Here is a 23,976-nt window from a genome sequence, read left to right as displayed (position 1 = left end):
TGCGTGTTGTAATATGGATGGTATAATCGTAGTGAAGATCATCATAAGAGTTCTCTCGTCTTGAATGCTCGTGAAATCCTGCCTAACACGTACGTGGAGACACCAAACTACATCGTGCACACACTGCAGGCGTGATCATTCGTCCTAATCATTCCTCCATATTCTATCTCATTCTTCCGTGGTGTGATAATGTCTGTGTCCGGCATATCTTGTGCACGTATCATCTTTTTATTTTTTGGTCTTGAACTTCGCCGCCATAACGACTTTCTGCAGTCGATACTTGTGTCCGTAAACTATGCCAGTCTACAAGACGCAGACAGTTTGTGCTTATCTTCTGAGGAAGTAATCGTACAAGTTTTTGTTCGGGGAATTAAAGAAGTTAGTTTCTATGCATAAGATTTTTCCCCCTTAATACTCTCTCTCTCTCTCTCTCTCTCTCTCTCTCTCTCTCTCTCTCTCTCTCTCGTGGAAAACGGACACAATGACCTCATGACGGGCGGCATTTTCATTTCATGTCAGATGGTGACATCAGCCAGGGTGTTCGCCCGGCAACTGTCGCCTGCATCACACCCTTTCCTCAGACACAGCTCAGTGTAAACTTCCCAGGATGATCAACCTGTATGACTCAAATGTTCACTCACAATCTGAATCCTTACCTATTACCTCTTTCTCGACCATAAAAACACAAAAAATAATACGGTGTGTGTGTGTGTGTGTGTGTGTGTGTGTGTGTGTGTGTGTGTGTGTCTGTCTGTCTGTCTGTGTGTCTGTCTGTCTGTCTGTCTGTCTGTGTGTTCGTTTACACCATTTTGTTTCACACTACCCGCAACATTCACTTCTCCATGTAGGAAAAAAAAAAAAGAATGCTTCTCACTTTTCATTCCCTCTAACGCCCCACTCACCCACTGTCTCCCACGATGAACATCCATACCTACAATTTCTATTTCAACCCAAACTTCTGCATTCTCTGGACAGCCTTTTGTCAGGTGGTCATACAGGGCGATCTCATACTTGGCAGGCGCCCCAGGGTGTGGTGCAAAGTGGCTGGTCCCCCGTCCGGTGGGGTGAAAGGGAGGGGAATGGTACCGTAGTGTGGTGGACGGTGGCTGGCCCCTCGTACGGTGGGGTGAAGGGGAGGAAAGTGGGGTGAGGGGAAACTGAGAGGAAGAAATGGGGATGAGGTAAGAAAGATGGAATCCAATTTACACGACGAACAAGCCGGGAGAGTGTTGAGTGATACGAGGCTGAAGTGTTAGGAATGAGGAACCTTTACACATGACAAAAAACACCCACCTAACCTCACAATGTACGAGTATGTCGCTGGCCACACTCGCATCATCACTTCATCTCTCCTCACCCTAGCCACCTCATGAACGCTTTACCGTTTACAATATACGTGACAGCTAATCTTAAAGTCCTCTTCACTATTTTCAAACTCCACCACAAACTCCTGACACTGTTCATGGTGTGTCGGGAGGGAGTACCAGGACATGCCGGAGGCTTCATGGAATCTAACAACATTTCCGACGGACGAGCCTCCCCGCCGGTGTATAAATACGGTGGACGGTATTTCCCCTGCACCAGGGAGTTGGGGGGGTCGGTCTCGCGCCTGTGATGCCCCCCGCGAGGTCCTGACCTGGGCACCGCGCCAGTCACCACGCCCTTCCTCCCTCCCTTACCCGCACCGACCCGCCCCCATCCTCCTCCCACTACAAAGCCGTACAACCACCCACGCTCTCCCACTCTCCTTCATCAACCTGCCTCTCACCCATATATATATATATACATATATATATATATATATATATATATATATATATATATATATATATATATATATATATATATATATACCGTAACTCTTGGCACCACCAAAGCTTCCACTGCTAATGAGAGACCGTTACCACAATCATCTGACTCATCCACTACCACCAACCACGACCATACACAGCTGTTTCCTCCAGCTCCTCCCGGTCCAAGTAATACCCTGCAATCAATACATCACTGACCCTCCACCACAACTGACACCATCATCCCACCACCCACCACACCTCGCGGACAAATACTTACCCTTACCAATGGTGTGTCATGTGTCCACCACACATGTCAGACACACGAAATCTATTTACTCAGTGTCAAACTCCCACGCCGTACATCTGGCTCACAAACTGAGGTCAAAACTGTATGTCTGTATCATGACAGGATTCGGTAAGTCAATTTATCAAAAAGATGGCACAACTGGTAATGCAGGGCATTACAAAGTTGCTACCTTAAGCTACACTACCAGTTCATCAGGTCCAGGGCAGTACACGACACAGCCGAGGCCCTCATGCCAGCCCACACAAAAAAGGAAAGAAGATACCATGTCAGGTGGAGAGGCGTTTCCCAAGGAGTATTAGAACCCACCTTAGTCTAGTGCATAATGCTCTAACTGTACAGCAATCTATACCCCAACATCTCACGAGTTACTCTCTTCATTGAAATACTATGCGAAAACTCAAGCAGATATCCTGAAATATAATAATGTAAGTGAATGTCGCTGGCCTCACTCGCACCTTTACCTCATATCTCCTCACCTCAGCCACCTCATGAACGCTTTGCCATTTACAATACAGATGATAGTTAATACAATGTCCTCTTGACTCCTTTAAACCCATCAAAAACTTCAATAAAGCACCACCTTAGGTATAAACAATAATAGTGCGCTTGTGGCACTGAGTCAGTATTTTGTAGTGCACGGTTGGCATGCGAGTGGAGGAAGGCAGACAATGTGTTGGTCCACCTCAACAAGGAAGTCATGTCGGTCCATTATGTCATACAATTTCTCATGTAAATACTATGTTATACACTTTCTTATCTAACTACTTATAAAGACATTATAATTTATACTCTGTAAGTGATCAAGAAAAGAATAGTCGAACGTTCTGACACCTCTCACTCACGTGGGGAGGCGAATGAAGACCAGGGAAAGTTTGGGGTAAAGCAAAACTTGTTTAACAGTTCACCGAATCTGCGGCTTCCCGTCACTATATATATATATATATATATATATATATATATATATATATATATATATATATATATATATATATATATATATATCCCTACCATCCTAATCTTTGACCCCTGTCTATGGAAGTTCCCTCAAACCTCGAGAAGTCAACCACATCCACGACGAGAGAGAGAGAGAGAGAGAGAGAGAGAGAGAGAGAGAGAGAGAGAGAGAGAGAGAGAGAGAGAGAGAGAGAGAGAAACTATAATTCATAAGCGCTGTGAAGTTGTGCGTTTGTATGTGTGGTATAATCACAGAACAAGTGAGGAACACTTGTGTTCACAATCATCCATAGGGAAACTGCATCTCGGGTATGAGGTGGGGGTGTTGTGGTATGTTGACCTAGCCTTCAGTGTCTCATAGAGGACATTACTCCCCACTTCTTCACGACGCAGGCTATCATCCCCAAAGGATGCCATCCACACCAGTCGACTAACACCCATGTATACCTACTGCCTGCTTAGTGAACATGTGCTACGGGAGTTAGGTAACGCGTTCATCTGCCTCGCCCTCTCTAGTTGGGGGGAACCTTTCGGTTGCCATCCAATAACCAGCGCGCCACACGGTGTCATGTGAATCGGTGTTGGTAACGTCGGGGGAAATGGGTGGTATCCAAACCGCAGAGAAGAAAGTGCGACTCGTACGTTCATGGGAAGTGTCTTGCAGTCGGTGAATGTATGGTGAAACGGAGCTTAAAACAAGGGTCTAGAGCGGGTGCAGTTATCTAGTGTTTCTCGTGTGATTACAGCGTTAATGTTGTGTCAATTGGGGGTAGGGGGGACTATGAAAGTACAGGCTGCTAAATGAGACATAAGGGTGAGCTTCATATTACTGCCTGGGGACTGGTGGTTGCCTATGAAGTGGTCTGGGTGGGTAGGGTCGAGTGCTCCCGTCCAGACCTGAATGCTGCTGAGCAAGTTGCAGTGTACTGAAAGATTCTTTTTTTTCAATGTGAAGGTGCGGAATGTTTGTGGGTTTGATTGTATAATACGCTACAAAGAAGAATGCAGTTCGGTCTGTGATCAAGCCTTCCTGACAAGATGGAAGTGAAGTACGAGAACCGAGGTAAGCTTCGTTAAAATATGTACAGTTCAACGAAGGGAAAATCGACAATACACGATTGGGTAGAAAAAAAAAAAGCGAGAATATGCAGATAAAAAAAAAAACTGACCTTAAAAGGTGTAACTTCATGAAACTATATAAATCAATCCCCACCACACAGCTACAGAACAATGTATCGTCACCTCCACCATCGCCGTGCATCCCCGCTAAACTTCCACTCCAAACCTTTACATAACACGTGTAGGACTGCTGGCGATGACCTATGCTGCAACACACACACACAATATGTCAACACATCCTATTCGTCATCTACACTATGCTTAAGGAACCAACAAACTAGTTCAAACAACAAACTAACACCTGTCCGCTGAAGCGACCTATTATGTAACATCAACAGCAAAAAAAATGAAAAAAAAAAAAGCCTAACAACACGCGAGGCAACTTCAACAGGAGAGCGGCACCAAACTTCTCCTGACGCCAAGAGAAGCAGCAGCAACAGAGGCGTTAACATCTGGAGCTGCAACATCTCAAACAACAGTCAGACAACGGCGCTATTATGAGCGGCAACACGGGAGAGACAGCGTATACCAACAGCAACACATCAGGAACCAAAGTGTCACTAGAGGAGCAACACCGCATCAACACTTAGAGGCAACATCAAGGGCCGGGCTTGGGGGCTCTGCTGGCCATGTTTACGGGCGGCCAAAAATATCCAAGGAGGTGCGGCCTGGACTTAGCAGTGACGACATCCGTGGGTAGTGAGGGAGGAGGCACCGGTGCCAAGGCCACAACACTACACGCCTGTGCCACCCACCCCCCCTCAAGACGCCTTACACCACCACCCGCGCGGCCTGGGGGCTCCACACAACCTCACTGGCGTGAAGAACTCTCCATACAAGCGTCTGCTTCAGGAAGCAGCAGCGTCCACCCACCCCCCCGACGAGTGGCTAGCGTAGGGCGTCCACCCTACGGTAACACAACACTTGACATCCTGGTCAAGCTGGGTGTCACAGCTCGGCTCCAGTCACAATGCGGCTACAAGCCTGCTTCCGGGAGGCTCTTTTTCCTTTTATTTTTCTTCTTTAAACATCCGATGATGACAGTCAGTGGTGGACAATCAGCCAATCAGGATAAAACACAAGTTCAGTACAGAGCAACGAACTCTCTCGAGGGTTTGTGGACGACGAGCCTGACCAATCAGCCTCCAACGTGGTCTTCGCACAAAATGTAAACGAAGATTTGCGAATTGTGGGTACATACGAAGATGAAAGGCCACCACCAACGCTCAGTCTTTTACTCAGTCTTAACTGTACTGTACAGGCCAACATTTTGGAGTGAGCAGTTAAGACTGCGCAGTTAATTTGCCACCTACACGTCAGTTTTAACCGAGCAATCTTGGTCTGCAAAGTTAAAACTGAGCGAGAAACTGAGGGTGTGGTGCTGAGGCCCTAAAGTTATGATCCACAGCAGAGGCGAAGGAGGACCATAATATCCTCCACAGATGAAGGATGACATCCACACTGACCCCTATCATACGTAACATCAGATGTATACCGGTCTGCAGAGTTCCATGTTAATACTTCATAACTGGACCCTAAAGATGGACGGAGATATCAACCGAGAAAATTTAATCCTTTTGTTCCAGAAAAAAACAAATTCCGACAATAAGCAAATACATTCATGTTTTCAGAGCACTTGTCTCCCAGCATACATACTTTCCAGTGACGATGTTTCACAAACTTCTAAGCAGCCTTTCACTAGACAATCTGAGGCTCATTCTGTGAACAATATCATACGAAACACTTATGTGGCCTGCAGTATAGCTGTCACCTGCAGTGTGTGGCCTGTGGTGTAGCTGTCACCTGCAGTGTGTGGCCTGTGGTGTAGCTGTCACCTGCAGTGTGTGGCCTGTGGTGTAGCTGTCACCTGCAGTGTGTGGCCAGTGGTGTAGCTGTCACCTGCAGTGTGTGGCCTGTAGTGTAGCTGTCACCAGCAGTGTGTGGCTTGTGGTGTAGCTGTCACCAACAGTGTGTCCCCTGTAGTGAAGCTGTCACCACCAGTGTGTGGCTTGTAGTGCAGCTGTCACCAACAGTGTGTGGCCTGCAGTGCAGGTGTTACCAACAGTGTGTGACCTGTAGTGCAGCTGTCACCAACAGTGTGTGGCCTGTAGTGCAGCTGTTACCTACAGTGTGTGGCCTGCAGTGCAGCTGTCACCAACAGTGTGTGAACTGCAGTGCAGCTATCACAAACAGTGTGTGGCCTGTAGTGCAGCTGTTCACCAACAGTGTGTGGCCTGCAGTGCAGCTGTCACAAGCAGTGTGTGGCCTATAGTGCAGCTGTCACCAGCAGTGTGTGGCCTATAGTGCAGTTGTCAGTACTAGCCAGTTAACACATGCAGTGCTAACCAGCTACCATGTGCTGCACCAGCCAGTTAACACATACAGTACCAGCTCACCAAACGTGCAGCACCACACAGTACAGAGAAGGTGTGACATGCAACGGGTGGGCGATAAAAGTGGCCGGCTTTTATGTGGAGGAGGAGGGACCATGGCTACCATCAACTTTCGCCCACCACAACAATCATTACCAGAGAGTTTAAATTAGACACGAGATAAGAATCACACACACACACACACACACACACACACACACACACATCATGGTGAACCCCTCTCGAGTAGCAGAGTGTGACGCCCTACACAATGTGGTGCAGAATAATTGCACCAGATCATGCCACTTGCAATAACTTAGATTGGACTTAATATGGTCAGTCAGATGATAATTAGAGTTAATGCTCCCTCATCTGATGTGTCCAAGCCCATTTTTCTGTGTCCTTATATAGTGGTGTGTGTGTGTGTGTGTGTGTGTGTGTGTGTGTGTGTGTGTGTGTGTGTGTGATTAATCTTGGTGTGTTAAAGGGAGAGAGTTTTAGACTTGTGTTGCCCCGTCTCTTTAAAGATGTAAATGCTCTATATCTTCCCTCTTGTACACACACACACACACACACACACACACACACACACACACACACACACACACGCACGCACACACACACATTTATATATACACACACCCCAAGGTACCTATTTATCAAGCAGTTCCGAGGGGAAGGGAAAACACCTGGGTTGGGTGTGGCTAAATGTCGTGCCCAAAATTCGAATTTATATCTGCCAGCCCACCTTCTTCTCTCTCTCTCTCTCTCTCTCTCTCTCTCTCTCTCTCTCTCTCTCTCTCTCTCTCTCTCTCTCTGTAATTACTTATTTGTAGTACACGGGGAGGGAGTAGTACATTCGTTGGGCCCTATCCCCTGAAGATTATCATAAACTCCTTAAATTTACGTCTGTTGTTTGCACTAACCATATCATCGGTTAATCTATTCCAATCATCCATCACTCTTATATCAAAAGGGCTTTACACCTTTTTCAAAGAGTATCTTGCCTTATTTCATGCTATGTCCTCCGGATGCTCTTTCCCTATAGCTCTCGAAGACCTGTTCATAGTTCACGTCATCGACCAGTTCTAAAACTTTTAAAGGTTGTGATCAGGTCACCCCTCACTCTTCCCTCTTCCGAGGTTAAAAAATTCAAAGCCTCTAGCCTTTTCCTGTAACAAAGCTCTTTTAATTCTGGTACCATCTTACTGCCCTCCTCTGGACCCTCTCTATTAGATTTTTGTACTTCTTGAAGTGCGCTGACCAAACATGACAAGCATAACTTGGTTGTGGCCTTATGTAGGACATTCATAAGTTCTTAAACATTTCCTTATCCATATACCAGACAGCACTTCCTTCATGACCTCTGCATCATCTGCAAACATATGCAGGCAGGAGTCCAACCTTCAGGCAAGTCGATCACATATATCACGAACAGCAACGGTCCCAAAACAGAATCCTGGGACACTCCAATGGTGACCTCCACCCATCAGAAGAAGGCGCCTCTGATGTGTCCTTCGTCCTCTTCCTTTATTGAGCGCACACACACACACACCATATCTTGAACTTTCTTTACCAGTTTACAACATTCTAAACTTCCGTACGCCGTCATCATTCACAGTTTCATCATTAGGGTTATTCTATTCATGCAACACTTTTATACCATCAAGTTCATCTTTTTCTAAACGTTTCCTGCCTAATTTCATGTTCCTGACTCTGGTTGCTGTGTCCTTGCATGTCTGGAACAGCTCTACGCTCATGACCTCATCAATGTTTAAAAACTTTAAAGTCGCGATGAAGCCACTCCTCACTCTTCTCACTTCCACTATGGAGAAAAAAATATATATGGCCTCTAAATCTCTCACTGTAACTCGGCTCTTTTAATTCTGGTCACGTCTTCAATGACACCTCTGAGCCTTCTCTATGAGTGTTTTTCTTTCTTTCTTTAAGATGATCAAATCTGGGAAGCTTATTCTAGTTTAGATCTACTGTACGATGTGAATAGTCAGCTGAATATATCTTTATCCCTGCACCACTTGACTGCCATTTTTCTTGCCAGGAAGGCAGTCTGTCTCGTGTGCTCTTCTCGTAATGCTGGAGTCTGGCGACAGAATTGCGACAAATGTTGAGTCTCACGTCCCTCCAACGCACATATTCCTGCAGCTTATTTCCTTCTCAATAATATACATGCCAAGGTCTTCCTTTACTGCGTGTACCACTTATCCGAATTACAGCTGATCAAACATGTATGATTACTCATGTATGGTCAACTATGTATAACCACTCAAGTATGATCAACCATGTATGATCAACCATATTTGGTCAACCTTGTATGAACAAACAAAAGTATGATCAACCTAGTACGATCAACCATGTATAATCAACCTTGTACGATCAAACTAAAATGATCAACCATGTATGATTAACCTTGTACGATCAAACTAATATGGTCAACCCTGTATGATCAACCATTTTTGATCAACCTTGTATGACCAACCCTGTATGAATCAACTCTGAAAGATCAACCACGTACGATCAAACATATAAGATCAATCTTGAATAATCAGCCATGTATGATCAACTTGTATGATCAATCATGTATGAGTAACCTTGTATGATCACCGATGTTTGATCAACCTTGTATGGTCAACCCTGTATGATCAAACCTGTATCGTCAATCATTAGTGATCAACCATGAGTGATCAAGCATGTATGATGAATCATTAGTGATCAACCATGTATGATCAACCAAGTATGATCAACCATGTATCAGTCTCTCATTGCAGTTCGTCAACCTTCCCTCGTTAAGTGTAAGCCACCCTCATCACCTCTCATTTCCCTCATGACATCAGCTGGCGTCGGCTTCAGGAGACCTCCACCCACGCGCCCCAGAGTGGCTCCAAGCTGATGAGCTGGGAGGGTGATCGACCAAGCTCTCGTTTGGTAGCCACGGCCCGCAGGCCCACGCACCATCTCCACAGCCTGGCTGGTCTGGCGCACCTTCTTACATACTTACCCAAGGCATCCTCAGATCTCTCCCTCACTGTTTCTAATATCGCCAGGCTCAACTGTCTCAGGCCCCCGGATGTTCAAAGTATTTTCTCTTCTTGTCATTACAATTATCGCATCATTTAATTCTGAGGTTAGCGCTTGCTTGCTGTTCGAACGGGGAAACATTTCTGGCATCATCAGCAAACAGATTCGTGTACGTGTGTGTGTGTGTGTGTGTGTGTGTGTGTGTGTGTGTGTGTGTGATTACTATTCGTTTATTCCCGGTAGAGTTTTACACTCGTGTCTCTCAACATTGTATACATGTACTGTGTCATTACTTCCATATGTCCTTACACACACACACACACACACACACACACACAAACCTGAGCCAGGTACCCATACATCGACCAGCCTCGAGGGGATGATTAACACCTGGGTCGGATGTGAGCCTACTGCCGCGACAAGGATTCGAACAAACGCGGTGTCGTGTGGACTCATGGTCACTATTTGCTAACCAGTACACCACGGGGGCCCCCTCTCGAGTAGCAGTGTGTGACGCCCTACACAATGTGGTGCACAATAATTGCACCAGATCATGCCACTTGCAATGACTTAGATTGGACTTAATATGGTCAGTCAGATGATAATAATTATGACTCAGGCTCCCTCATCTGGTGTGCCCAAGTCCCATATTTTATGTACTTATGCAATGTATGTGTGTGTGTGTGTGTGTGTGTGTGTGTGTGTGTGTGTGTGTGTGTGTGTGTGTGTGTGTAATTACCTACTGGTACGGTACCGGGAGGGAGTGCTACACTAGTGGTGCCCCAAACTTTCTCTCCTACCAAACAAGTTTTTAACCTTGTGTATGCCGTCAGCATTTACAGCCTTATGGTTATTCTATTCATCTACTACACTAATGTTTTAAAAGTATTTCTTTGTATCTTACAAGTTCCCTGCTTAATTTCCTCCTGTTATGGCCTCCAGTTGCTCTCCCCTTGGGTCTCTGGCAGAACTGTTCGCTGCTTACGTCATCTGCCACGTTGCCACCACATCCCCAGCTGGACTGGTACACGGACGTACCCTCTGTACGATGTGGACAGTCGGCTGAATACTACCTTATCCGTGTACGTACCTGAATGCCGTTCTTATATTTGCCAGCAGACAGTCTGTCTCCATTACAATTCTCCTATTATGTGTACCAGCGAGGGGGTTAGAAGCCATAAACACGTCAACAATAGGGAAGAGAAGAGTAAGGGGTGAGGTGGCGATCACAGCTTATAAATTTTCGAAGTAGTTTAATGACATTAATAGCAAACAGTTCTTGGAAAAGTAAAAAACGGAAGGGGAAGATTTTCAGCCCCCCTCCCCTTTTAGTAGCTTTGTACGACACGCAGGGAATATGTGAGAAGTATTCTTTCTCTCCTATCCCCAAGGATATATATACTCATAGGGATATATATACACACAGGGATATATACACACACACTCCTGCATATCAAGGACCTAGTAACTCAAAAGAGTCTTTTCCTCTATCCTTCTATCTTGTCCCTGGTCCTCTTCTCACTGCCTCCACTTCTGACACATATATCTCTTAGTTAACCTATCCTCACTAATCCTATCCATATATCCAAATCATTTCAGCACATCCTACTCAGTTCTATTAAACATATTCCGCTTACTGCAAAACCTCTCTCTCATAATGACATTCAAGCTTACTCAGTAAACACTCGTTATACCACATATTGTCCTAAGGCATTCAATCTCTAACGTTTCCACCTTATGTCACAAATCTGCATTTAGGGCTCACGACGTGCAGCCACACCACGGTCGGTATTACGCCATCAAACATACCTACCCATCTTTGCCCGCCCACACAGCGACCTCTGATTCCATACACCTCAAAACGTACTCACGACCTTTGCCCCCCCTCACCCGCCCTATGGTTCATCTTAGCTGCCATGATTCCAATCGCTGCTACATCCACTCCCAGGTATCTAAAACATCCTACTTCCTCCCGGTTCTCTCCGTTCAAACTCGCACTCAGTCCGACCTGTCTCTCTCCCCTGCTAAACCTCATTACCTTAGTTTTAATTACGTTACCTCTCGACTTTCCCCTTTAACACACTCTCCTAAACAAAGACACCATATATATATATATATATATATATATATATATATATATATATATATATATATATATATATATATATATATATATTTTTTTTTTTTTTCATACTATTCGCCATTTCCCGCGATAGCGAGGTAGCGTTAAGAACAGAGGACTGGGCCTTTGAGGGAATATCCTCACCTGGCCCTCTTCTCTGTTCCTTCTTTTGGAAAATTAAAAAAAAAAAAAAAACGAGAGGGGAGGATTTCCAGCCCCCCGCTCCCTTCCCTTTTAGTCGCCTTCTACGACACGCAGGGAATACGTGGGAAGTATTCTTTCTCCCCTATCCCCAGGGATAAAATATATATATACATATATATATATATATATATATATATATATATATATATATATATATATATATATATATATATATATAACTTGGTGTGTTGGAGAGGTACACACGTGCTGCCACACACAGTTTTTTCAAAGAAATAATTGCAAAAATACACTACGTAACATAATGTTTATAGACATCCAATAGTAAACGTACTTATGCACTACCAAGGAGAGTACAGATCCACAAGGCATGTCAATGACTAGTAACATTCGACCCGTCACAACACTCATGGCTCTGAGCCCAGTGGCGGCACAGTTGGACATTCGCATGTCCATCACGATGATACAGGCGATGGCGGTACGTGTGCACGTGATATGGATGGGATACAGAGTGGTAACGGAACCATAAATGTAAGGACTTAGTTACGAGGAGATACTGGAGGGTTGTGTGGTGAGGTGCGGGTGTGGTGGTAGTGAACGTATGTAGTAAAACTAAGCATGTGACGTTTGGCTAACGTGTTGCTGAATTAGGCTGAGTAAGGGGTGGTCCAACCTGCCACTAGCTGAGACTGGGGCCCAGCAGCACATGAGTGGTGGCTGCGGCTTGTCTGACAATGGTCACATGCACCACCCAACCCTCTAACACTACACTCCCGTCTGCAGTGTTGTCTGCTGCTTCTCTTACCCCACTTGCTGCTACCATACTGTTATTGTGCCTGTCTTGTTCTTATGGTGCCTGTCGTGTTCTTATGGTGTCAGCCACACTTGTGTTCTTATGGGGCCACTCATACTCTTGTTCTTATGGTGCCTGCCACACACTGATTGTTACTGGCGCCAGCCACACTCTTTACCGCCACCCACTCATGCTACACTACGTCGTGCCAAGACCCGTATCATCCAATAACGTGAACGAAGAATTCCATTGCGAAACCCACCGTCAGCAGCCCCCCAACAGCGACGTTCCCACCACACCCATCGTACAACAAACACACTCACCGTTCACTCCACACAACAACCAACACTCCACTTAGTAGAGAGAGTGATCTCTTCGCGGTTATGATACAAGTAAGGGACTACGATCGAAGCAGCCACCATGAACCAGTCATGACCAACGATCTCACTATACCGTCAACCACAACACTACCCATGATGTGCACACCCACCCACCTCCCCAGCAGAGGGCGGTGCCGCTCATGGAAGGAGACACCACAAACACGTCCACATTAAAAAATGAGGGAAATAAGCCAATCTTAGATGCCTTCACCGACAAGCACTTGTGTCTGGTCCAGTCTGACAAAGCCTTTCACTCCTCTTAATGAAAATGTTTCTCAGTGTCAAACGAAAACGACGAATCATGCTCTTAATTCCCAACAAGACCCTTTAAATCTTGAGGGGGAAAAAAAAAAACTGCTGCTGACGAAGATACGCTATCAATGCCTGGGCAAATGATTATGTGCCTACAGGTATTTCCCAGGTGTCTATCCCAATCAGTGATCCCAGGCACACCAAGGGATGTCCTCCGCACCAGCCGAAAGCATGTACAAGCTTCCTTAACGTGCAATGAATGAAGCCTTGCAAGTTGTTGTGTCACGAGAGCCAAAATACCCCATGTGTTCTGTGTACGTCTTCCAACTTAGCGTTCACTACAGCGCTGCAGAGATAACATGCATCTGTGTCAGGTGGCTGGGCCAGCAGACACTCGGGCGCCGCCTCTGGCAGATGTTAATAATGAACTGGCATATCCCATTCTCCAAACACCTCTCTCTCCACGCACACGCATGAAAGACAATAGTTGCTCACCGACGAACGCCACCAAACTCTACCAGACAATTGTGAAATAATACACTCTGGCAGACCAGACACGAGTGGTGTGGAGGGTACACTAACACGCTACTAACCACCAACAATGCGCATCACAGCCCTGGTAATTTGAGGATGATGTGTTCTTTCACCCAGTACGTCAGACAGGTCCTCCCTGGCTCAAGCCTCAGACATCTCCCTTACCTTACTTACCCAACGCTGCGAGACAAGTAATGGGATGCGGACCGGGGGAAGTACAGCAGAAGAGAATAAAGGAGTTTTGAAAGACATGGCAGAGACGACGAAGAATTTTTCCCTGGCAGGATGGGTGAACATGTGCCAAAAACATTATAAAGAACAGCACCAGCAACCAGACCAGCCGAGCTGGCTCTTAGCAGATGGCACGACCAGCCACACCAGACCGCCTCTACCGATCAATTCCCGTCGTCCACCACCACCTGCATCAGACGGTATGACGACAGATCCAGTGGCATCTGACATCCCCCGCCCCATTTCAAACCACCATGTTGCTATTTCGAACATCACGATGCCTTAATCTATGCGTGTCGAACTAGACCGTTCGACAAACAAGGTAACATATTTACGCCACACTTCACTGTAGCCACCACACCGCCATCAGGATTGGAAGATCACTAATTATAAGACTAGATACAAGGGTGGCACATGGTGCACCACCAGAGAGTCACGACCCGTGGAGAGGGTAGGTTCCCGCCAGGCCACAGCAAGATGAAGCTGGCAATCTCCCCGGCTGCCAAGCTGACGGACGCTCTACACACGACCATGGTACACGTCCGGCACCGAACACTCAAGTCAGTGTGACCAAGATAAATGTATGTAATCCACAAGATGACCAGCCTCGGAGAGACTTGAGGCAGCCAGCACACTGCACCAGGCAGCACCACATAACCTGTTTAATCTCTCTCTCTCTCTCTCTCTCTCTCTCTCTCTCTCTCTCTCTCTCTCTCTCTCTCTCTCTCACCACTGTCAGTTCCGACACACTCGCTCATCCAGTAACTGGTGATAATCACCAACACCCACCACTGTGACCTCTCACACTCTAGCACACCACTGTTGTGGCTTAACACACCATCGCCGTGACCTCTCAAACCCTTACGCACCACTGTGGCCTCTTACACCCTTAACACCTACCACCAAGGGTCTTGAATACTTTACCTAACCTCACCACCACAATTCAGTCTGAGAAAATGTTCGCCAATGCCCCTCCGACTGACAATGACACTGTTCCATCCACTACGACTATCCTCACCGTCGTGTTCTGACATTACCCTCCGTGGGAAATGCCGAGTGAGAAACATGCAAAGATCAGTCGTGATACAGAGTCAAATATACAAACTGCTGGGAACAAACTTATCGACTGGGAGCACCTTCCTCGAGCGCAGACGTGAGCTATGTATCATCATTTACACACGGAGAATCCTCAAGGGAAAGTACCCTGAACCCTTCAATTTTCCGTGTTAGCTGAGGCAGTATGGCTAACTACATGCCCTAATCAGGGACATCTCAGGTTACGTTTTAAAAGAAAAAAGAAAGACAGACAGATATATATATATATATATATATATATATATATATATATATATATATATATATATATATATATATATATATATATATATCAGCCTAAGCCAGGTTCCTAATCATTCGACCAGCCTCAATGGGGATGAACAGCTGGGTTGACTACGGACCGACTGCCGGGAGCAATGTACCAAGCTATGCCGGCGGCTCGACCCCGGCCGGCACAAGTCTTTGTATAATGTCACCATTAATATTAGAGGACAACATTAACGCACAAAAAGGTCACGGGAATGTTACAGTCCGGGGCCTGGCACTGTTCACCTAACTCGCTGCATGTTCTAGAACATCTCAGGCCACCCAGCCGAGCACTTCAGATCCTCACTGTACATACAATTGCGCAGTATACCTGACTGGCAAGGCTACTGTAGGTACGTCGACTTGTGACACGTAGACTCCAGCAGCCTGACTGATCGAAATAACGACACTGAAGTTCAGTCCTAGACGAAGCCGTAGTGCAGAGGCCAACCACAACCAACATAGCGCATGCGTAATGTTTCCAACACACTAGCAGGAGGAGCGCTACAGTGTCGCTGGCCACGAATGTTATCAAGGTTTCCTCTTACGGTAGACACGGCATCTGATGGAGCAGGGAGCGTCCGTGTTGTGCTTGGAGGAAAACCGTAACAGTCGGTAATAAACTCTGTTCCATATATCCCACACACCCTTTCCCCCCCACCTACCACTTCCCATACATCAGATGTCAGGTCTGGCAGGCGCTGGGAACCATCCACCTTCCCATCGGGTGACGACAACACCCGTCAGGCCTCGCGTGAGGCGCGATGGAGGAGAGGCTTGTGAGAAAGTTGTAAGGAGTGCGTGAAGTGACAACAAGAGTTCCAGGTAACTGGTTGGTGCGGAAAGTGAGAGGATTCAGCCTACAGCACCCTGCTGCATACCGAGGCGCACCCATTATGACGCAAACTTCTCTTTTTTTTTTGGCGCCCATTATGACGCAAACTTATCTCTTTTTTTGTAGTTTTATGTCTCACGTTTTCCTCCTAATCAGACTGTTATTTCATATAACATAATATCTTCGTAATAGTGTTAGTATATAAGGCTGGACATGTGTTCAGTTTCAGTGGCAATAGTTTGTAAATATGGAGAGGGAGGAAGATACTCATTTACCCGAGCTGGTGTAAATACAGTGTGACTCCAATGCGCCCTCAGCCCATCCCCAGGACTAAATTCAACTGTTATTCCATCATCCACCGACCTACCATATGTTGTTCGTACCTGTATTCTCGTGCAAGATACATGGGGTCTTTAACCTATCACTGAACTAATTCATTACTTTACTGTCCACGTATATATATTGACTCAACAAAAAAATTTATGAACCTGTGTATCATTTGCATGGTTACCTCACAGTCCACCCTTGTAACCTGCCTCATACTCACTCATACGTTTATCAACCAGCCTGATACTCACTCATACGTTTATCAACTAGCCTCATACTCACTCATACGTTTATCAACCTGCCTTATACTCACTCATACGTTTAACCTGCCTCATACTCATACGTTTATCAACTTGCCTCATACTCATACATTTATCAACCTGCCTCATACTCAATCATACGTTTATCAACCTGCCTCATACTCATACGTTTATCAACTTGCCTCATACTCATACGTTTATCAACATGCCTCATACTCAATCATACGTTTATTACCTGCCTCATACTCATCATACATTTATCAACATGCCTCATACTCACTCATACGTTTATCAACCTGCCTCATACTCATACGTTTATCAACCTGCCTCACTCTCATACGTTTATCAACATGCCTCATACTCACTCATACGTTTATTAACCTGCCTCATACTCATACATTTATCAACCTGCCTCATCCTCACTCATATGTTTATTAACCTGCCTCATACTCACTCATACGTGTATACGTTTATCCTCCTGGTGCTGGGGACGTTGCTAAGGTCTCCGTCATGAACGAAGCGTCAACATGAGCGTCATGAATACACTGGTCAAGCTGGTTCACAACACAGGCTTCTCACCATTCATGAGAACTTAAAACCTAATTTGCATGACTCAGATCTCCTACAGACCGGAATATTCAGTACGACGGATTAACTCACGGTGAACTGTGGGAGGTGCAGTCCCTTTCCGTGTGAGAGTTTGAGGTGGGGTCTTTTTATGTTAGTTGAGACGGCACAAGCAACTGAAGCCCTAATCAAGGCCATCTCATTAACTACACACACACATATATATATACATATACCGTAGCCTAAGCCAGGTACCCATTCTATCGACCAACCCCTCAGCATGGACGAACAGCTGGGTTGACTGTGGACCGACTTCCGCAATCAAGATTGGAATCTATGCGTTCGACCCTGACGCTGAGCAGGTGGGAGACTGTCAGACATCCTACCCTCACCAACTTGGGTATGAAAGCTTGGCCTCCGACCTGCTCCTTATAAGTCGAGTCGGAGGTCGAGCGTAAGGGTCGTAAGGTTGTGCTCCAGAGGTTAGGATAACTCAAGGGTAGAGAGGTGTACGGGGCAGCTGGGTCTTACCTGAGACCTCTGGCATAGTCGAGCTCTATCTGACATCTCTCCTTGACGAAGTGACCGTACTGCTCCAGGAAGTTGATGCCCTTCAACGTGTGGCCCGCGATGCACTCCCACTGGTCCTGCAAGAGGAGGATAAACATGTCAGAAACACAGACAAACGGAGGCAGAAATACAGGATATTGCAATGGACATTTTACACTGAGTCTGGGAGGCCTTCCTACCACCCCAGGTGAGTGCAAGGTCAAGTTCCCTCATTCCTCCACTGATCTGACTGGCTGTGCGGGGACGCGCTCAGCAGCAGGCCTAATAATACCCACCACAACCGCTCTCTGATCAGCTACACACACCTGGTAGATGTCAATCCACCCAATTCCAAAATTTGTCCACGACACGTTGCCTAATATCTTTTATACCACTGTGTACTGGGTGGACAGTGGCGGTTCCCAGAAGTCTGTATAGTTCTTTTTCTTACTGTATCAATGAATCCTTTTAAGTTTGAAAGTATACAACGTCTTCCTTGCCCGTCAAGCCAACCCCGAGTGCAAGCTAGAATCCCTGCCTTCCGTCACGGATGTCTTAGCTCATGCTGAAGGTTCGAAATCCAGCGTCCGGTAATATACACAGGAGGAGGTGATCCACCTCGTGAGGAGGGGGTGTGACGGCAAGGGGGAACAGCCGCCCCAAGCGACACACGTGCTGGATCTGAACCAGCTGACCCGCCCGACACTCCAGTCCCTGGGTCACATAACCTCATCATCCCAGTCACTCTACCTTAACCATGGTCTTCTCAGAGATCATCACTCATTCTTATAAAGATACGTGAGATATGACAAAAGAAAAAGACCTTATGACTACAAATGCCGTACTTACTATGGATCTCTCTCTCTCTCTCTCTCTCTCTCTCTCTCTCTCTCTCTCTCTCTCAAATAAAGCGAGGTTCTTGTTATGACGAACACTCCTTAATATATATTATATACATATATATATATATATATATATATATATATATATATATATATATATATATATATATATATATATACATACATGTTGACTTCTCTTTAAACGTTTATGAATGTATTGTTAGCAATCTGCACTTTACATCACCCTGTTACCACGACAAGAATGTAAGACTAAAACATTACGACTGACACTGAAAGACGCAATAAGTGGAAAAACTTGAAGTACAAACTTGTCGAACATAAAGCCAGCGGCAAATACAGACGACAGGGACTATTCACAGGATAAGAGTTAAAAATGGCCTGGACAAGTCCCTGTAATGTGCACCAGATCAGCTAAAATGTGGGTGCTCTAGTAGGTTTATATGTCGCGGCCTCGAAGATCAGACAGAAAAGAAGAGCAATGCAGGGGCTCGGTGGGAGATCAGGTAGTGGGGGGTAGAAGAACACTAAGGCCATCATAATAACAATGAATTCCAGAAGTGCCAAATACACAACAAGAGAGAGACCACCTTAAACATCCGAGGCCCAAGAATCTCCAACACTTTGCCTGTTACGGTCAGAAACGTATTAGGACGCACTGGACAAGTATCTACAGAGTGTACCAAACCAGCCAGACTGTGCGGGGGGGGGGGGGGTGTGTGTGTGTGTGTGTGTGTGTGTGTGTGTGTGTTAAGCGGGCCTGCGGGATGCGGCTTCCAACAGCTTGGTCGACCAAAGGCCCAATCCCAGGGCTGCAGGGAGTGAAGGCCCCCCAAAGACGTCATACCAGGTAAGGTGCAGTGCAACACCTCTATCACTATGTTTACCACTTGACACTAGGGACCATCATGTTCTGCCCTTGGTTCCCAGGTGGGGATGTGCAAGTCTATGGTTTACTTTCTCGTTATTTACTGTCAAACTAGAAATACAGTTGTAAACTACGATTTCCATAGAGTCAATTCTAGACAAGGTTACGTGTTATCTTTTATATAATGATTCACGCATGTCGTACGCATCGTAGTCTTCCTTTTATGCTTCACAAAATTTTTTTCCTGTGTATCTATATATCAAAATAAGATCGTCTCGAGTTTTCCACATTAAAATAGGGAATTATCCAACACCCAACATCCAATATTACCAGAAAACTTCAACCAAAGAGAGAGAGAGAGAGAGAGAGAGAGAGAGAGAGAGAGAGAGAGAGAGAGAGAGAGAGAGAGAGGACCATTGCTTCTCTGAATATCATTCCTGTTTGACGATACCTCATCATCTGCAACCGGTTCTGGGCCGCCACGGTTGTCATGCGGGCGAGATCCGGCAGAGTGTGGCAGCCTTCATACCTGACCTGACCTAATTGCTATGGGGTCATCTGATCCGACCCTTTCTAAACCGGCCACTGTGGCCAGGCAGCTCGACCCTGCACCAGTTCACCTAGCTGGTCACGCGCTGCTAACCCGAGGTCGCCGCCGCGTTACAGCTCCACCCCACCCCACCTGTCTGTCCATCACCTGCTGCAGCTGGCGCCACGCCTCTACACCCACAACCGCTGCACCAGCTGACGAACCACCGCATCATCACCTCCTACTGCCGCTGCCGCTGCTTGCAATGCTTGCCTTGAAGCATCCCATTATATACACACCACATGACGCTGTCATGCGCTCTTCTTTCATGTTCAATCATCATCCCGACACATGATGATGTTCTCATGCACTAATCATTCAGGATAAACCAGAATGTCGTTGTGTAAGCCAACCATGAATGTTGGTAGACGAATCACCAAACATCAATGCACAATCACCACCAAAGCAAAACCTTGACAATAAATGGCTTTACCTGGGAATTTTGATACTTCTTACCCATCTTTGGCCCATAATATATATATATATATATATATATATATATATATATATATATATATATATATATATATATATGTGTGTGTGTGTGTGTATGTGAGTGGGTTGGGCCATTCTTTCGTCTGTTTCCTTGCGCTAACGCGGGAGACAGCGACAAAGTATTATAATAATAATAATAATAATAATAATAAAAATAATATATATATATATTTTTTTTTTTTTTTTTTTTTTTTTAAACTTTGTCGCTGTCTCCCGCGTTTGCGAGGTAGCGCAAGGAAACAGACGAAAGAAATGGCCCAACCCCCCCCATACACATGTACATACACACGTCCACACACACAAATATACATACCTACACAGCTTTCCATGGTTTACCCCGGACGCTTCACATGCCTTGATTCAATCCACTGACAGCACGTCAACCCCTGTATACCACATCGCTCCAATTCACTCTATTCCTTGCCCTCCTTTCACCCTCCTGCATGTTCAGGCCCCGATCACACAAAATCCTTTTCACTCCATCTTTCCACCTCCAATTTGGTCTCCCTCTTCTCCTCGTTCCCTCCACCTCCGACACATATATCCTCTTGGTCAATCTTTCCTCACTCATTCTCTCCATGTGCCCAAACCACTTCAAAACACCCTCTTCTGCTCTCTCAACCACGCTCTTTTTATTTCCACACATCTCTCTCACCCTTACGTTACTTACTCGATCAAACCACCTCACACCACACATTATCCTCAAACATCTCATTTCCAGCACATCCATCCTCCTGCGCACAACTCTATCCATAGCCCACGCCTCGCAACCATACAACATTGTTGGAACCACTATTCCTTCAAACATACCCATTTTTGCTTTCCGGGATAATGTTCTCGACTTCCACACATTTTTCAAGGCTCCCAAAATTTTCGCCCCCTCCCCCACCCTATGATCCACTTCCGCTTCCATGGTTCCATCCGCTGACAGATCCACTCCCAGATATCTAAAACACTTCACTTCCTCCAGTTTTTCACCATACAAACTCACCTCCCAATTGACTTGACCCTCAACCCTACTGTACCTAATAACCTTGCTCTTATTCACATTTACTCTTAACTTTCTTCTTCCACACACTTTACCAAACTCAGTCACCAGCTTCTGCAGTTTCTCACATGAATCCGCCACCAGCGCTGTATCATCAGCGAACAACAACTGACTCACTTCCCAAGCTCTCTCATCCCCAACAGACTTCATACTTGCCCCTCTTTCCAAGACTCTTGCATTATATATATATATATATATATATATATATATATATATATATATATATATATATATATATATATATATATGAAGATGAGGTTAACCAGCTGCTGGTGTCATTATAAATAAGTGGTGATCCCCGACCAGCACGAATCCTCCCGGGCGAGCCCCAGCAAGCAGGTATCCTCCCGGGCTAACACGTATCCTCCCCGGCCAGGATATCTTCTCCCCGTCTCATTATACATAATAAGTTAACAAGGCTAGGGTGCCGTGCACGCTCCTCCCTCAGACACCGTGCACCTGCCTCAGCCACCTCAATACTCTCACCATCCCCAACATTCCCCTGACTTTCCTCCAACACCACCACTCCCCTCATCGCCCCAACACTACGCCACTCCCTCTTTCATCAACTCCAACACTCACCTGACTTGCCTCCAACACCATCAATACTCTGTGGCCCCGAACACTACGCCATCCTCTGGCTCACCACCTCCAACATTCACCTGACCTGCCTCCAACACCATTACTACACACCAACACTAAGCCAAGCTCTGTATCTCCATCCCCAAGAATCACCTGACCTGCCTCCAACACCATCATCGACCTCGTTGCCCCAACATACAACACACACAACCCCCTGTCTCGCCTAACAAACTGGACACCACCAAATTGTCACATGGGAACGGGAGCGAATACCATGGACGTGGAGGCGTAGCAAGCAAGAGTGGGGCAGCGTAGCAGATGTGGAGGAGGAAGGGGGGGGGGGGGGAGCAGCAGCAGCAGGCAGGGGCTGGCGTAGCAGGAGCAGGAGGAACTGGGCAGAATAGGTGGAGTGGAAGAGCGCAGGTGTAGATAGTTAGCAGGTGTAGAGGGGGGGATATCATGTTAAGACGTACACACCTGCCTCACATCGCCCATCCAACCTAACAAGCAGCAACAAACACCACCAAACATACCATCAAGCTGCCCTTGGCTCATATTCATAAAGAGTACTTGATCTGCGACGCAAGATGCCAACCCACGCGCCCGCAGGCATTCTCAATTAGACCTATAAACACACACACACACACACACACACACACACACACACACACACACACACACATACACACACACACAAATATACAAAGGCGCACGTAAACAAACATGCAAGTGTGTGTGTGCTCTACAACTCGCGGATCTCGTTCAGATTTCCTCACTTTGACTGAAAGTCCTCCTCCACCCCCGGCATCGGTGGTGCCTGAAGGCGACGGCTGAAGTAGCAACTTGAACCACCCCCCCTTCCACCCCCCGGGGGCGTGTCCAGCCAGCCTTTAATTAAAGGTGCCACGAGAGCCAATCCCCAACGCAAAGGCTTGTCCCGGACTCCTCTCCTCCACATCCTCTTCACCTGCGTCAAATTCCCTCCTCAACACTCCTTGAAGGATCCACAGCCTCTCTGCCCACTCTCTCCTGAGATCATATTTTACGCTAACACTTGACTCCATCATGAGGGATCTTCCATTTATGTAGCACACGTGAGGACCTTGACGATGAGCGACTTGGCCAACACCTCGAGAGAGTGGACGCAAGAATCTCAAGTCCTCTGCTGCGTAATTGTGGTAGCGGGTAACACGGCGTGAGTCTATTCCTTTTTATTACAATTTGTAGGTTACGGGGATAGAGTTTTATGCTCGTGCTGGCCCGTTTCTTATCTTTTCCTCCTATGTATATAAACACACACACACACACACACACACACACACACACACACACACCAGCCTTAGCCTGGTCCCCATTTTGTCGACCATCCCTAACGGTAGGATGAATACCTGGGTTGGGTGTAGGCCGACTGCCAAGCCCAGGCATCGAACCCATGCACATCCAACCCCAGGCGGATCCTTGCTGACTCATGGTCTGTAATGCTCTGTGTGTGTGTGTGTGTGTGTGTGTGTGTGTGTGTGTGTTTTCTAGGTTGAGGGGGTGTGTACGTATTTTCGTGATATGTGGGAGGGTTGGCTGG

The 23,976-nt window shown here is 46.3% G+C and overlaps 1 protein-coding gene across 1 annotated transcript in view; it reads right to left on the bottom strand.

The window, feature by feature from the left end:
* Positions 1-23,976, bottom strand: part of LOC139761204 (formin-binding protein 1-like) — a 96,167-nt gene that overhangs the window by 29,247 nt on the left and 42,944 nt on the right. The window contains exon 3 of the mRNA XM_071685250.1: positions 17,938-18,053. Coding sequence (XP_071541351.1) covers positions 17,938-18,053 — 116 coding nt within the window. The remainder of the gene's footprint in view (positions 1-17,937; positions 18,054-23,976) is intronic.

Source organism: Panulirus ornatus, chromosome 3, assembly GCF_036320965.1.
Source record: "Panulirus ornatus isolate Po-2019 chromosome 3, ASM3632096v1, whole genome shotgun sequence".
Lineage (NCBI taxonomy): Eukaryota > Metazoa > Arthropoda > Malacostraca > Decapoda > Palinuridae > Panulirus > Panulirus ornatus.
The sequence above is the reverse complement of the archived record's forward strand: the minus strand, read 5'-3'. Positions and strand labels throughout refer to the sequence as shown.